The sequence below is a fragment of the Oryza sativa genome, chromosome 6 (assembly GCF_034140825.1).
Source record: "Oryza sativa Japonica Group chromosome 6, ASM3414082v1".
NCBI classification, from domain to species: Eukaryota; Viridiplantae; Streptophyta; class Magnoliopsida; order Poales; family Poaceae; genus Oryza; species Oryza sativa.
The window spans coordinates 6,650,494-6,666,062 of record NC_089040.1 but is presented as its reverse complement, the minus strand read 5'-3'; the positions used below and the strand labels follow the sequence as shown (position 1 = coordinate 6,666,062).

The following is a 15,569-nucleotide window of genomic DNA, read 5'->3' as shown; positions in this document are numbered from 1 at the left end:
TGCTCTGCTCCGCCCGCTTCTTCGCCGCCGGCTTCCTCCCACCCGCAACCCAACGCCGGCGCGGCGGCCGTGGTTGGTTACCCTACCTACGCTACTACACGCCTCAGGGGCAATGGAGGCTAGAGCGGGGCTGGCGATGCAGTCGCGGGCGGCTGTCGGGGTCGGAGCTGGCCCCGGCGTGGGGCGGCGGGGCCGCGCCGTGATCCGCGTGGGGAAGCGGCCAACCGCGGCGAGCCTGCGGGTCGGAGGCCCCGCCGGACCGGCGGCGGCCAAGCCCCTCGCCCCGCTGTACTGCCTCAAGGCGTCCAGAGGTGATTCATCTGTTTTTTTTTTCTTCTTTTTTTTTTAACTCCCTTGCAGCGGGCGATTCCGGGGTTGTGCTCGTGCGAGCACGGTGTCGTTAGGGTTAACTTTGGCGCGATTTTGTCCGGGATTTTTTTCTCTTCGAGCGGATGCGGATCCCTCTGGTATGGTATTCAGTGTGGATATATGGGTTCGTCGTGGTAGCCAGATTTTTGCAGTTTTTTAATTGGATTGGGGGAAGTGGTCACTTTCGTGGTGATCTGGAGTAAATGTGACAACTTATGTGTTGGAAATGGAGTTGTTCAGGGTAGGTGATGGCTTTGCTGGGTCAAATAGGAAAGTTGGATGGGGCAATTTCAATGAAGCTCTCTCTCTCTCTTTGTTAGGTGGGTTGGAAGGGGTTAAATTTCAGTTTGTAGAAGTGTGTATTGTTACATGTTTTTCTTGGTATCAACCTGCTATTTACTTCAAAAATGGTCAACATTTTGTAACAAATACACTACTACAAATAACCTCTGATGATCACACCAACGTTGGATTGTCTATGCACCTTGTATCATTTCTTGTTGTGATTTCTTACCCGATGTAGTCTTCTATTTTAGGTAGTTGCCTGACGAGATGTATATGCTAAATTTTGCTTGTGTTCAGCTGAAATAACTTTCTTTGTAATCTTGTATCGTACAGGCCACGACAGCTTGCATAACTCAGTTGATGAAGCCCTCCTGTTAAAGGTAAATAACGCTTTACAAAAATTCCTACTATTAGTTAAATCAAGAGTAAAATATGGCTAGAACTTTGTTCTCTCATCTTTGGCTTTCGGCCATTGGTATAATGTTTTCTAATTGTAATTGCAGAGGAAATCAGAAGAAGTTCTATTCTACTTGAACGGACGGTGTATTTATTTAGTTGGTTAGTTCTGAACCTGTATCATTTAATTGTTAACCTGTAACTGGAGACTAAATACCAAGTTAAATATAACTTGATCTTATTTGAAAATGAAATTAATAATATTGAGTACGTATTGTAGGAATGATGGGCTCAGGGAAGAGTACAGTTGCAAAGATATTAGCCGAAGTTTTGGGTTATTCATTCTTTGACAGTGATAAGTTGGTTGAACAAGCAGTTGGAATGCCTTCTGTTGCCCAAATATTCAAGGAGCACAGTGAAGCGTTTTTCAGAGATAATGAGGCAATGTTTCTTTTCTGAATTATGTTTCCCTGTTGACAACATGACACTGTTATTTTTCAGATAGTTTCTATTTTTTTGTAGTGATTTGAATGGAAAGATTTGTGGAGTAACAATTTCTCAGACATGATAGACTAACAATTCCATGGTTCCCTGCTTTGTCTAACAGAGTAGTGTCTTGAGGGACTTGTCCTCAATGCGACGATTAGTTGTTGCAACTGGAGGTGGTGCCGTTATTCGGCCAGTTAACTGGTATTGGGATTAATCTGATCTCACGCCCATCCTCTTGTAAATTTGGCTTTTTCTGTTTATGGATAATAAGTGAAAGCTCTTGTGTTTTTTCAGGAAATATATGAAGAAAGGTCTATCTGTCTGGCTGGATGTGCCTTTGGATGCACTTGCAAGGCGTATTGCTCAAGTGGGTACTGCCTCTCGTCCTCTTCTGGATCAGCCATCGAGTGATCCATACACAGCGGTAGTTACTCTCTATCCTTGAAACTAATCGTTTGTACATTCACAAGACAGATGCTTTCTTAACTAGAAGATAACAGTCTTCATGTGAAAACACCAATCAGCGTTAGTGCTTATAGACCTTGTAGCTTTTGAACTTGCATGTATTTCATTTACCATCTTCATTTTGTCTTTCTGCATGGTTGTGCTCATTAAAATGGATGGCTCATGGAATTGTTTGTTCCCCAGGCCTTCTCAAAACTCAGCATGCTTGCAGAGCAAAGAGGCGATGCTTATGCAAATGCTGATGCTCGAGTTTCTCTTGAAGGTATGTTTCTTTTCTGACATGTCCTTCATCTTAATATGCTCCTAGTTTGCTGATAGCAGATGGATATCTAGTGTCGCTTCAGCGAAGCTTTTCATGTATCCAACAGAGAATAATACAGTCTGCATTATTTTACCTCTGCAGAAATTGCAGCTAAACAAGGCCATGACGATGTCTCCAAACTAACACCGACCGATATTGCTATTGAGGTATTGCACATTTCGGGACAATTATTCATGTAAACTTGTCATTTCATCTCTCTTTGTAAGGACGTCTCATACTCTGCCCGATTGAATTTTTTTCCTAACATAACATCCTGTTGCATTTCAGGCCTTACTCAAGATTGAGAATTTCGTCACCGAGCATTCCACATCAAGTGGCCCAGTTGGGGACTTAATAGTTGATTCCCAGAATCGAAGGACAAAGGCCTTGTAGAATTTTGCCCTCTTTTTTTCTTCTTTTGGTGTATCCTGTATTTGTAGCATGTGCTGTTTAACATTATATTGATTTATTCTTTATATATCCAAAAGAGAGATAAGGCAAAGCTTGTTCCCCTTGTAAAAATAGAATAACGAATGGAGCTGACGCGAGATGTTCCACAAATTTTCGTTCTGGAAATAAGAATCGTTGCAATATCGTTTGCCCAACTTCATGCACTGTCACTGCCGTGTTTTTTGCTCAATTTCTGTAGATCACTAGTTACAAACATATCGTTATCTCTCTATTTCGACTTTTTGAGAGGCAGAAAGGAAGGATTATTAATTTGTTACTACTCCATCTGTTACAAAATACAACTTGTAGCGTTCAAAATTTAATTAAGAATGCAATAACGTTTTCATCTTATTTCATTTAATTTAACCCACTTCCTTGATGTCCGTACAAAACTAACTATTTATACTTTGGGATTGATGGAATACATCTTTATTCATATTTTAGACCAAAACGACTCTCCCTGTTCCCAAATACTTCTCACCATACACTGTTCACATTTTAATTTTGACCACTAGTTTTTTTTCGAAAAAATCAAAGTGATTGCGTCATAAGTATTAATATTTTTATCGTAGACTAACTATCTAAAATTATTATTGATTAAAGTTGCTCAATTAAGTGCAATGGGCGAATGATAAGTTTGTTCCTGTAGCAGCATAAATTATTGAATCAATGCATTCTATTTATCCTGAGGACCAGTGAAGATCGAATACATGATAATCTAAGTGTGTATATGTACTCACCGTTGGCATGTTCGGCCGCCATTCCCACGGCAGCGCTGCGGCTGCAGCAGCAAGCAGCATGCTCAGCTGCATGGCAGTTAGCTGCAGCTTGCTGCGAAAAATGCCAGCCGAATAGGTCCTGTAGTGTTGTAGTGTTAGTACGTGCATATTACTAGTTCGGAGTATTTTAGTTTAATAAGATTGTGAATATTTATGTGTGCGAAACAGAGCCTATAGAATGTTTAGTGGGTTGGCCCAATGTAGTATGGGCTAAGGTGCGCATGACTTGAGAAGGCAGCCCAGCCCATATCCATCCAACCCAAAGCGGGTAGATTTTGCCTTGGAAAGGCAAAATTAAAAGTACACCGAAGGTCCCTTAACTTGTCACTGATTACGAAATCGTCCTCCAACCACAAAACCGGATATATGACAATATGACATTCCTCAACTTACAAAACCGGTCACTTTAGGTCCTTCGGTAGTTTTGACCCCGGTTTTATCCGATGTGGTGGCTGAGTCAGCGTGGGACCCACATAGGCCCCACATGTCAGTAAGCCATGTCACCACCTCTCTATTTCCCCTCCTCTTCCTTCCTCCTCTCTCTCTCTCTCACACACCTTCTCTCCCTTCTTCCTCTCCTCTATCCCTTACTCCTCTCTCTCACTCTTCCGGTCTTCCCTGGGCAGGCTAGCCGGCGCGGCGCGGCGGGACGGGGTGGGGCGAGGGCAGCAGCGGCCAACGCGGCGGCGGTGGCGGCCGGCGACGAGCGGCATGGGAGAAGGAGAGGCGGTGGCTCTTCCTACCACCATCAACGGCACCATCCACTCCCTCCTCGGTGTGTCCTCCAGCTCCGATTTCCTCCCTCCCTCCTGTGCTGCATCCACTCGTCCTCCTTGTTCGCCGAATCCCTCCTCACCGCATCCTCTCCGACGGTTTGCTTCCCGAAGTAGATAAGAAAGAGCCACACGAGGCCAACGGGCGCGAGACGGGAGAGGAGATCCGGCGGCCGACGACGTGGTGGCCGGCGAGACCGACGCTAGCGCCGCCTGAGCTCCTCCAGTGCCGCCCAAGCCCAACAACGGCAGCTCTTTCCCAGCCGCCGCCTTCCAGATGTCGCCACTGCGATCTTCCCAGAAGACGTCGTCGCCGCCTTCGTGGGAGTCTCTGGCGACCACGCACTCACCGTGTCGGCGAACGCCGATTCCGGCAGGATGCAAAGCTTGGGACCTCGCCGGCGTTTAGCAAGACGGAGGTAGTGGTCGATGAAGGCGTCGGAGGAGAGCGCGGCGGCCCAGGCACGGGAGAGACTGCAGCAGCGGAGCACCAACCTGAGCGGGATGCGCGCGCCTCGCTCGCCTCCGACGAGGCCGATGCCATGGCAGACTGTGCTGAGGAGGCTATGGGGCGACCAGGCCGCGGTGGAGGAGCAATCCTCCCGTGTCGTCGTAGCCACCTCCTCCCCAGCCGTCGGCCGGCTTGCCCAGAGAACAGAGAAGAGAAGACTGTGATAGAGAGAGGAGGAAGGGAGAGAGATGACGTGACAGCCTGACATGTGGGGTTCACGTGGGTCCTATGCTGACTCAGCAACCACATAGGATAAAATCGAGATCAAAACCACCAAAGAACATTGTCGGAGATATGGGCCCGGGGGTATGCGAGGTGAGGGGAATCTACCTTCCCATCCTGCCACGTGTCCCTACAACCTGGTCCTACCCCCGCATTCCGCGAATCGCAGGAGCGGCCGGGGGAGGGGACCTCGGGGTGCCACGTCATGCCCCTCGGGCCCTTGCACCGCTTTGCCCCGAGGCCCTCGCCCAGCCGCCATTTGGTAGGGGTAGCAAGCGAGGAGGGGGCCCAGGCTGAACCTCCTTTAATGCGCGCAGCGCCCCAACTGCCCCCTGTCGCATTTAATGCAGTGGGGCAGACGTGCGGCGAGCCCGACTGGCGCGCGATGGTCAAGAATGACCAATCTATGACCGGCCTGACGCCGGTCACGTCTGACTGGACAGACAACCGTGCTCCCACGTCGCATCTGCTTCTGGCGGAGTGGAAGTAGGTATGACCCGTCCCATCGGAGGGTCATTCAGAGGGCGGCCACCACAAGTCTTCACCCATTAATGAGGGATTGACATGGCTGTCCCTCGTGTCAGGCGAGGGACGGCGCTGGGCCCCGCTTAAGGACAAGCTGTGGTTTAGCTTCCAGGCGAAGGCTCGGGTCGAGTTCCGGTCAAGGTAGGGCGGGTCCCCACCCGAGAGAAGAGTAGGTAGAGGTGGTGCATGTAGTATCTCCTTGAGGTATAAAAGGAGGATTTTGCCCACCGAGGAAGGGGACGACTCTCAGAAAACCTGAACTCGAGGAGGAGGGAAGTAAGAGCGTTCTCCGGAGTTTAGGAACCTTTGTAACTCTCAGTCTAAATCCCATACACAGGAGTAGGGTATTACACTTCATAGCGGCCCGAACCTGTATAATTTCGTTGTGTGCGAGCTAGCTAGTAGCCTTCGGGACGGATACGCGATTTCCAAAGGCGAGCTTCTTCCCCCGGCCGAACTCACGAAAGGGGGGTCTCACGATCCCCCGCTAGAGAGGATCACTCCTTGACAAATATATTGTGACCGGTTTGGATTAGTTAAGTGACACCAGATATATGGTTTTATGGTTCGAGGACGATTTTGTAACTCATGACAAGTTGAGATACCTTCGATGGAGTACTTTATTTTCCTTTCAGTTTCCACCCGAGCCAAACTCTCGCTCCAACGGAAAATGCCGTCTGCTCTTCCTCCTCGCCACACCCAAGCTCCCGCGCCGCCGGCCGCCGCCTCCGCCTCCGCCTGCCTCCTCCGCCGCCGGCGCGGCCGACTCCGTGTCAGCCTCTGTTACTGCAGAGCCTCCACGGAGCCTCTCGTGTTCGCCTCCCCGAGCTCTCCGTCGCTCCTCCGCTCCTCCGTTGCCGTCCCCGTCCCCTCCTCCCCGCGCCACGCAAATCGGGGGCCGGGAGACGGCGGCGGCCTCCTGGTAGTCACCGTCGCTGCGTCCGCGGTACGGCCCCCCTTGCTCCCAACCCTCACACATCTCATATCGCCTTCTCAATCCAGCGACATGACACTGGGGTAGCCTCCGGTAGCGATGGCAGCATGACGGCGTTGCTGCTTTGAAGGCGCAAGATTGATATGCGTAACGTGGTTTTGAAAGCGGGTTCTTGGCCAGCTTTTGCATCTGTGGATGGATGGATACTCTCTCCCCCCTGTGAAGAGTAAACAGCGGGTGGAACTGAAAACTTATCTGAATCGAAACTCATGATATGCTTTTAAGCTGTCGGTTTTGAATATGAATTAGAAACTGAAATGCCAATGAAACAGCATAATGTGATAAGGGTTTAAGGTTGGTTTTTCCACTCTATTTGAATCTATTATTTAGTACTAGTATCACATGTCTACCAAAAACAAAAAAGTTCTCCATTTACATTCTTGAAAAAAAAAAAAGATACCCAGACTGAAATAGAGTCATAGACACCCCCCCCCCCCCTTTTTGTTGTTTAATTTTTGTAATTCTTGTAACCGTCAACTCCTTGCCAAATTGATTCTGACTTGATTCCTGCATGCGAAGCTTTCTGCTATATGATATTCTAGGAACATATCAGATCAAGAGTAGAGCAGTACTTAAAATTTAACTGGTTATGTGGTTGTGTGTTAAATTTGAATATATACAAGCTTTTTGTTTCACCATGATCTACATGTTAAATTCAGTTTTGTGTTGAATCAAATATATTTGCTTTATTAAAGAATATTCTTATACAGAAAAATGGTTGACAAGTGTACTCATTAACAATTTTGATTCCATTTTCACTTGTGCATGCCAATGTATACTCTTAATTTGATAGTGCGTAACTTTGGAACCTTACTCTTGCTGACAGTTGCTGTCTTATATAGGTTGTTCTTTCTGCATGCTTTGTATTCCTTTCAGCAATGCGCTCCATGTTGGTACGTTCATCTAATTTGCTACTACCTCTCTTATGGGACCGGTAACAGTTACAGATATGCCGACATTTTTAGGAATGCAAGAAGGCAGCAGAATCTCTTGAGAAGTCCTTCGGTTCAGCAAGAGAGAAGCTTCCTGAAACCATGGCTTCAGTGAAACTAGTTGGAAGGGAGATCTGTGACTTGGCTGTGGATCTCAGTAATCTAAGGTGAGTAGTTGATATGTATCAGCCATCACTTGTATTACTTTCATTTATGTGTTCTTGGAGAATCTTATAATCGTCCATAATACACATTCGTGCATCTTGACGAGTAGATTTGGATGATTAACTCTTCACAAGTTACACAAACAAACCTACACAGCCATCTATGGCAGTATCTCAACTTGCATTCTGACAATTTGCCTGCTTGCTTGTGCACAAATTTAGCAGTGTCATGTATATGTTTGATCACATAAGGCATCGGGAAGACAACTACTAATGCCACCATTCTGTAGATCAGTCAAGAATTGAGGAAGGGCGTCCAAAGTTCCATGAGCGTTGTTCATGCAGCCGATGCTCAACTGCACCAACTGACGACCTCTGCCCCACAAGGTGATTGATTTATCCATTGTTGGAATTAACTTCCAACGTGATGTACGGAATCATATCTCCTTTTTTTTCCCTTCTTTTGCCCTGATTGTTTCTTTCACTTGAATAGGAAATCAGAGGGTGACTAGTAATCGAAAGAGAGCAGCAGGAGAGCCTTTGCTCGCTAGTACCGTGAGAGAACTCCGTGAGTTAATTGCAGAATTACACTCAGGATTTGGAGTAGCCGTCAGCATCGCGGGCCTTTTAACGTGGGCATCAAATTTTGTTTCTAAGCGTCCTAAGAATCGCTCATAGCGAGACACAGAAAGTAGATAGAGGTCATGAGGGCTTCTGGCCGGTGTAAGTGATACTGAATCATTTTGCTTGAAGTTAGATCATGATCATTTATCCTGGGTTCATGAATTATGATGAGTTCATGGATTATGAAGATTGGCTTTCAAATGAAAATGGTTAATTTGAAGAGAGCTGGACTGTGTTGCTTTGCAATCCAATCCATACTAATGAAAGACAGACAATTAAGGAAATTGTGAAAAATGAATCCATACTAATGAAAGACAGACAATTAAGGAAATTGTGAAAATTGGGATGAATCATTTTGCTTGAAGTTATGATCGTGAATCATTTAACTTAGTACATGAATTACTATGAGTGCATGGATTATTTAGATTGGCTTAAAAAGGTAGAGTTGGACTGTGTTGCTTCGCAATCCAATCCATACTAATGAAACAAATTCAAGAAAATTATGAACAATCCATAGTAATGAAAGACAATTAAAATTATTTTTGATTTCAAATTGGTAGGGGCCGCGCGGACGCGTACCCCCTCTGCCACAAATTATGACGTCCACTCTCCCGCTTGGGGAGATGGTAAACCAACCCACCCACAAAGTGCAATGTGAGGCATTGATCTAGGCCATGAGCCTTTCTTGATCGCCCATTGACCCCGTCCAGGTAAGTATGTTCCAACGTTGCCCCGTGGGATGCTTAAATAGGGATAACCACTTCGTAACGATACCTGAGTCCCCGATACGGTACTAAACTTGATTTACTTCGCATAACATACTCCCACGGATTGGCCGGAGCGTTGAAACTAGGCCTACCCACTAAGGCCCAAATAGGCCCACTGCTCGATGGTAATTTTCGGAAGGATCCCTGTAGTCCGGATATTTTCTAAAAACACCCTGTACATGACCGTTACCACTTGCTCGCGGTCTAAAGTTTTGTAAAAACACCCCTTTCCGGACAGTTATCATGAGTAAAATTATTAATTACATTGGCAGCGACACATATTTTTACAAAAAAGACACTAATGGATTTTTGCGATTAGCCCCCAAGCATTTTTGCAAAACTTGTTTGGAACTTTGGCCACCGCCGCCGGCGCCGCGACGCGACGACGGGAAGGCGCCGGCCGCCGGCGGCCAGCGGCGCTGGCGGTGAAGCCGATCGAGGAGGCGTCCTCCACCGCTCGGCGACCAACCGCCGACGGCGACGGCGATGGCGACAGCGCGCACCATGCAGGGGGCCCCACTCTGTTTACTCCCCCGCGTCCGCGACCGCGAAGTCTCCGGTCTCCGCCGCGCCCGCGTCGCCTCGCCCTGACCACCACCAGTCCACCGCCGCGGCCCACACGGCACAGCCTCTCACAAGGGAGGAAGGGGGAAGTGAGCCCCCGCGCCACGGCCACGCGCCGCGGGCTTCCTCCTCCTCCTCCTCCTCCTCCTCCCCGAGCCGCACGCCGATCGATGGCCGCGCGGCGGCGCCTCCTCCTGCTCCTCGTCCTCCTGCTGTGCCGCCTCGCCGCCGTCCTCCCCACCTCCGAAGGTACGCACGCGCTCCCTCGCTCCCGCCCACCCCCTGTTCGATGAAATCGCTGGCTCGCTCGCTGCGGCGGTCTCGCTTGTTCGATCGATTGCGATTTTTATTTTATTTTTTTTTGGGTGCAGTGGAGGCCTTGCAGGGTTTCATGGCAGGGTTCGCCGGCGGCAACGCGGCGTTCCAGAGCTGGGACGCGTCCGCGCCCAACCCTTGCACCTGGTTCCATGTCACCTGTGGCCCGGGGAACCAGGTCATCAGGCTGTAAGCATCTACTGTACTACCTGCTGCAGTGTTGATCACTAATTCACTGGTGCTACTGCTGAATGAATTTGCATCTTCGCGCAGGGATCTCGGGAACCAGTCGCTGTCCGGCGAGTTGAAGCCCGACATTTGGCAGCTGCAAGCATTGCAATCCCTGTGAGTTTGTCCATGTTTATTTGCTCATTTCTTCCATGGAGAATATTGGGTTGCATTGCATCTTTTCACCGATCAGACAGCACTGGTAGTACTCATGCCTGCTATGAATGTTTCCGTTATGCCCAGTGATGTGGCGTATGCAATGCATATGCCCTTTTTCCATCTTGCCTCTCGCTTATTATATGAGTAAAAAGAATGTTGTTTCTGGTCTATCTCTTCTATGAATCAGTAGCGTTTGATCATCCTTTAGGAATAAAAGCTGACGATGCATCTTGCGAAAGCATACTATACAATATCACTATGAGTCTTGCATTGGAATGTTGGTCATTTTCTATTCTCAGATTTGATGATTCTATGTGACTAATGTATCTTTTGGTAGCAGGGAACTTTATGGCAATAGCATCAGCGGGAAAATACCTAGCGAGCTTGGGCGGTTAGCTAGCTTGCAAACTTTGGATCTCTACTTGAACAATTTCACCGGTGAAATACCGAATGAACTGGGAAATTTATCGAAGCTCAGTAACCTGTAAATATTCTCATCTCTGCTTCAAATAATTTGTATTTGATGTTAAATTTATGTCTTATGATATCACATAGCCAGTGAAAAATTAATGTAGAATTTACTACTCCTGCTCTTTGACTTTGCGTGCAAGGATAGCCGTCTGAACAACAATAGTCTGTCAGGTGCAATTCCCATGTCATTGACAACAATCCAAAATCTTGAAGTGCTGTAAGTTCTCTGCTACACCATGCCGCAAGATGCCGCAATTGAGACGCTGATATGCTAATATATTCATTCAGGGACTTGTCACATAACAACTTGTCGGGAATAATACCGACCAATGGTTCATTTTCACACTTCACCCCAATCAGGTTTGCTTGGCCTGGAGTAGTGATTATGTCGATTCAACAATGCATTATGACTGGTGTGAAATTTTGTAATTGTGTCTTGCAGTTTCTCCAATAACCCACGTACTTTCGCAAATTCTTCTGATTCGCCATCAAATAACTCGGGAGCAGCGGTGCCATCAGGTTGTCTGTTAATTCCTTACTCTGGAGTGATAAACTGCATTTATTTCTGCAGTGTTTCATTATTCTGTGTAGAATCCCATACATAACCCAGTTGCCAAGTGCCAAGTGTTCCAAAATTGTCTATAACCTGTTGTTGCAGCAGCCTGGGCATTTGGAATTCATCTAGTTTTTGCTCTTATCTCATCATCCATTTCGATGCTATTTATCTAAACAAATAAGTCGGAAAAACACCACTTTAATTCTTTCGAATTGGCGGTTACTCTAGTTGATTCTGTATTTGGCACTTGTTAACTCAGGAAGAAGTAGTGCATCCAGCATTGGAACAATTGCTGGTGGAGCTGCTGCAGGTGCTGCCATGTTGTTTGCTGCTCCTATTGTATTGTTCGCATGGTGGTGGCGGCGTAAACCACATGACCAATTCTTTGACCTACTAGGTCAGTCTACGTGAGAACTTTTGGCAATCTCTACGGTTTCCTTTGTTATTTGATGGCATTCCTTTTTCTCTATGCAGAAGAAGAAACTCCAGAAGTTCATCTGGGTCAGCTTAGAAGGTTCACACTGAGAGAACTGCAGGTGGCAACAGATAACTTCAGTCAAACTAATTTGCTAGGGAGAGGAGGCTTTGGAAAGGTCTATAAAGGAAGGTTGTTAGATGGTTCATTGATAGCAATAAAAAGACTAAATGAAGATCGAATTGGAACTGGAGAGCGGCAGTTCCTAATGGAAGTCGAGATCATCAGCATGGCCGTGCATCAAAATCTCCTACGCCTCCAGGGGTATTGTATGACACCCACCGAGCGGCTGCTTGTGTATCCTTACATGGAGAATAAAAGCCTTGAGACACGCTTACGAGGTATTTTCTGAATATTCTGCACTTGAACTATGGAGTATAGAGGTGTTAGTTTCTCAAATATGTGCAGTGAGATGATACTTTCAATAAAGATCTGATTACAACATTAAAATAAGTTTCATGTCAACTACACAGAGTGCTCTGATTCACAACAACCACTTGACTGGCCAACACGAAGAAAAATCGCGTTAGGGTCTGCAAGAGGGATCTCTTACTTGCATGAAGGATGTGATCCCAAAATTATCCATCGAGATGTCAAAGCTGCTAACATTTTGTTGGATGAAAAACTTGAAGCAGTTGTTGGTGATTTCGGTCTGGCTAGAATTATGGATTACAAAGTTTCCCATGTTGTAACCGGCGTGATGGGGACATTGGGGCACATTCCCATGGAGTACCTGACTGCAGGAAGAACTTCAGATAAAACTGATGTTTTTGGGTATGGAATCATGCTTTTTGAACTGATTAGTGGGAAAAGGGGATTTGATCTTGTTGGTCTTGCAAATGAAGAAAATGCCAGAGTGCATGATTGGGTAAGTCATGCTTTGTTGAATCTTCCCTTGTTTTGCAGGATATGTCTTTTCTCAAGCTATTATATTCTGTCAGTTATATTGACTACCTCCCATGCTTTACATTTGACATTATAATTTGCACTATAATCTTTAGTTTCGATTCTTATTTCTAGGGACAACATGCTAATGTCTTCAATGAACCACTTAATTCATACTGTATTACTGAAGCAATCCTTATGAAACTCCAACTTTCTTCAATAGATCAAACATGTCTACCTCCCTAATCATTAGTAGTTCGCACGATTTCATTTGTTAAAAAACAATATTGACTGCAAATTATGCAGATATTTACATTCTGTTGATCTCTTTAACATGGAACGACCAACATACACTGTAAACTGGTTACCAATTCTTACTTCATATTGAATTGAATTAAAAAAAATGATACAGTGCTATTCCTGTAGAGCATAAGCATGAACTCAGTGATAAAAGAGGGCCATATTCTTTTTATTATTCAGGTGAAGAAACTGCTGGAAGAGGACAGGCTGGAGGTGCTGATTGACCCAAACTTACTGGAAATCTACAATGGTGGGGAACAGGGAGTGCGAGAGGAGATGAGGTTGCTGGTGCAGATTGCGCTGCTCTGCACCCAGGAGTCCGCTCCAAGCCGCCCCAGAATGTCAACGGTGGTGACAATGCTAGAAGACGGTATCGCGGAGCACTGGGATGCATGGCAAAGGAAGACGATTGTGCAGGCAAGCCTGCAAGGAGGACAGGGCGTTTCTGAGGCTCGCAATGACTCTGTTGCAAATCTCCCTCCAGACACATTGTCTGGTCCAAGGTGACTGCCACCTTAAGGACTATGAAGGGTGGTTCTTTTGTAGAGCTTAGTGAACTTAGACAGAACACTTGCCATTCTTAAAAAAACAGCAGATTATATGTTTTCTTGTAGCATGTGTATGTATTTTAGTTTTTCCCCTTTTTTTCAAGTAATTCATAATCACTACTAGACACAGGGCTTTCAGAAACTGTTCAGAAACCACATCATAGTTATGCTAACGCATCAATACATGTGGTTGTGCTACTCCAGGATCATCAAAGGCGGTTATTTAACCCTCTCTGAAAAAAAAACATAACTAGAGATGGCTCGAAGGTGAGCTGTAACCTATTGCCAGAGATATATCAATTTTGAATCAAAGAGTACTCTAAATCTGGCCATTTCCTATTCATTTTGCAACACCTGATTTTATATAATATTCTTGTGAAGTGTTAACTTTAGGTAGTCTTCTATATTTTCATGGAAAGAGTATATGCACTACCATTTTTTTCAAAAAGATAATAATCTTGTAAACATTCCCAATTTGACGCATTCAGCCCAACAACTTGAATCATCGGGTGTTGGTTTAGTCCTTAATGCCTTTTTGTTGCTAAGTGGAGTAAGTAATTGCCATAAAACCTTTGATGTTCTCAATCCCCAGAGCTACAAGATGCAACAAGTACCAAACAACCTACATGCTTTTTCACCAGAAGAGTCAACATTAGACATTACAAAATGAAGTAACAGGGGACAAACCGTAATATCTTGCATTCTTCCGCAGTAATTGAGCCGAATTCTCCACAAACTGTAGCGCATAATCCATTTCTGTCTACACACCAAGCAGTGAAGCAACTCCATTTGCTGTTTCCCCGGCACAACTGGACGTATAAGCATCAGCGAGGCCTGGAATGTGGCACTTGTAAGGATCCACAAACTTCCGCACAAACTTCCTCTCACTCATCGCGGCTGTGTTGTAGTAATCCAACTCACAATCCAGCAATCCCTTCATCCTGAGAACCTTGAGCAAGTGATGCCGAGGCAACAATCGCCGCTCAAGGCTGTACAAAAACAACACTGGCCTATGCGCAATGTACCGTCCCTCCAAACCAACATCCCTCTTCAAGAATTCAGCGGCTTGCCGTATCTTTTCCTCCGATGAGGCCACCAACTGCGGTGCCTTCCTGATGATCATCAACAATTCATCCCGCGAAAACCCAAGCTCCTCCATCACCTGTATCTTCCTCGCAACGGACTCCTTGCTCGTGAAAGCCACCGCGATGAGCCCATGCCGGAACATCCTCGAGCTGCGGTCCAGGCCTAACTCCTCCACCCGTGCCACGGCGTCCCGGAGATAGATAGGGTTCGCGGTGAAGAGCCTGCTGGTGTACAAGGGGAAACTAGTGGCAAAATCACTCATCCCACATTGCTTTAGCAATTCCAGGTTCGGCTTCACCACCTTCTCGAGGTCGGAGCCGAGTAGCGAGGAGTTCATCCTGAGGGCCTTGAGGATCTTGTCGAACGAGCCCACGATCTGGAGCCAGAACCCTAGATTCGTGCCGACGGAGCTGGACCGGAAGCAGGTGAGGGCGAGCGGGACGAGGCGCGCGATCTGGGAGCGGGAGAGTCCCAGGCCGCCGAGCTCGTCGACGCGCCTGGCGAGGTTGCTCTCCACGTCGGCGCAGAGGAAGCGCGGGTCTGCGGTGGCGACGGCGGCGATCTTGCGGGGCGGGAGGCCGAGGTCGGAGAGGAAGGCGAGGACGGCGTCGGGCTTGGAGGGGGACCTGAGGTGGGAGAGCTTCTTCGAGGCCTTGCGCGCTTGGGCTCCGGTGAGGCCCCAGGTGGCGACGAGGTAGTCCTCGACGGCGAAGGGTTCGGGGGAGACGGGCGCGGCGGTGGTGGAGAAGAGGAGGAGGCGGCGGAGGGAGGAGAGGGGAGAGATTGCGGCGGTGGGATGAGGATACGCTGGCCGGAGGAGGAGAGAAATCATATGCCTCCGGAGGTGGTGGACCATGGCGGCGGCGGCGCAATGGTTTGCCGGCGGCGGCGCAAGGGTTTGCCCGCGGCCGCGTGAAATCGCAATGTTTACGTGCA

General features: G+C 47.2%; 4 protein-coding genes and 1 non-coding gene across 16 annotated transcripts; 3 read left to right on the top strand and 2 right to left on the bottom strand.

Annotated features, from left to right (window-relative positions):
• Positions 1–2,910, top strand: LOC4340547 (shikimate kinase 2, chloroplastic-like). The gene is made up of 9 exons (NM_001421462.1): positions 1–311; positions 988–1,034; positions 1,158–1,212; positions 1,331–1,491; positions 1,658–1,740; positions 1,834–1,963; positions 2,188–2,266; positions 2,408–2,472; positions 2,594–2,910. The coding sequence occupies exons 1-9, from the start codon at positions 113–115 to the stop codon at positions 2,696–2,698; spliced, it is 924 nt and encodes a 307-aa protein (NP_001408391.1). The 5' UTR covers positions 1–112; the 3' UTR covers positions 2,699–2,910.
• Positions 2,911–4,074: 1,164 nt separating this feature from the next.
• Positions 4,075–8,503, top strand: LOC9271119 (uncharacterized). 12 transcript variants are annotated; one of them, XR_010741911.1, is made up of 6 exons: positions 4,112–4,309; positions 6,201–6,511; positions 7,402–7,452; positions 7,525–7,658; positions 7,946–8,042; positions 8,149–8,503. XR_010741911.1 is itself a non-coding variant. In XM_066311418.1 (6 exons), the coding sequence occupies exons 1-6, from the start codon at positions 4,246–4,248 to the stop codon at positions 8,331–8,333; spliced, it is 837 nt and encodes a 278-aa protein (XP_066167515.1). In that variant the 5' UTR covers positions 4,112–4,245; the 3' UTR covers positions 8,334–8,503. The 12 variants fall into 12 exon arrangements, 1 of the variants encoding a protein (XP_066167515.1); XR_010741910.1 differs by having other exon boundaries at positions 7,881–8,042; XR_010741909.1 differs by having other exon boundaries at positions 7,878–8,042.
• A 333-nt stretch (positions 8,504–8,836) lies between these two features.
• LOC112939448 (U1 spliceosomal RNA) lies at positions 8,837–8,997 on the bottom strand. Its single transcript, XR_003243162.2, has one exon. It is a non-coding gene; the product is annotated as a U1 spliceosomal RNA (small nuclear RNA).
• A 366-nt stretch (positions 8,998–9,363) lies between these two features.
• LOC4340544 (LRR receptor kinase SERK2-like) lies at positions 9,364–13,745 on the top strand. The gene is made up of 11 exons (XM_015788061.3): positions 9,364–9,859; positions 9,982–10,114; positions 10,199–10,270; positions 10,653–10,796; positions 10,929–11,000; positions 11,072–11,143; positions 11,226–11,302; positions 11,599–11,736; positions 11,814–12,155; positions 12,288–12,682; positions 13,180–13,745. The coding sequence occupies exons 1-11, from the start codon at positions 9,781–9,783 to the stop codon at positions 13,504–13,506; spliced, it is 1,851 nt and encodes a 616-aa protein (XP_015643547.1). The 5' UTR covers positions 9,364–9,780; the 3' UTR covers positions 13,507–13,745.
• Positions 12,205–15,520, bottom strand: LOC4340543 (transcription termination factor MTERF8, chloroplastic). The gene is made up of 2 exons (XM_015788062.3): positions 14,235–15,520; positions 12,205–12,551 (listed from the first exon to the last, which is right to left on the bottom strand). The coding sequence occupies exon 1, from the start codon at positions 15,487–15,489 to the stop codon at positions 14,308–14,310; it is 1,182 nt and encodes a 393-aa protein (XP_015643548.1). The 5' UTR covers positions 15,490–15,520; the 3' UTR covers positions 12,205–12,551; positions 14,235–14,307.
• Positions 15,521–15,569: the final 49 nt, after the last annotated feature.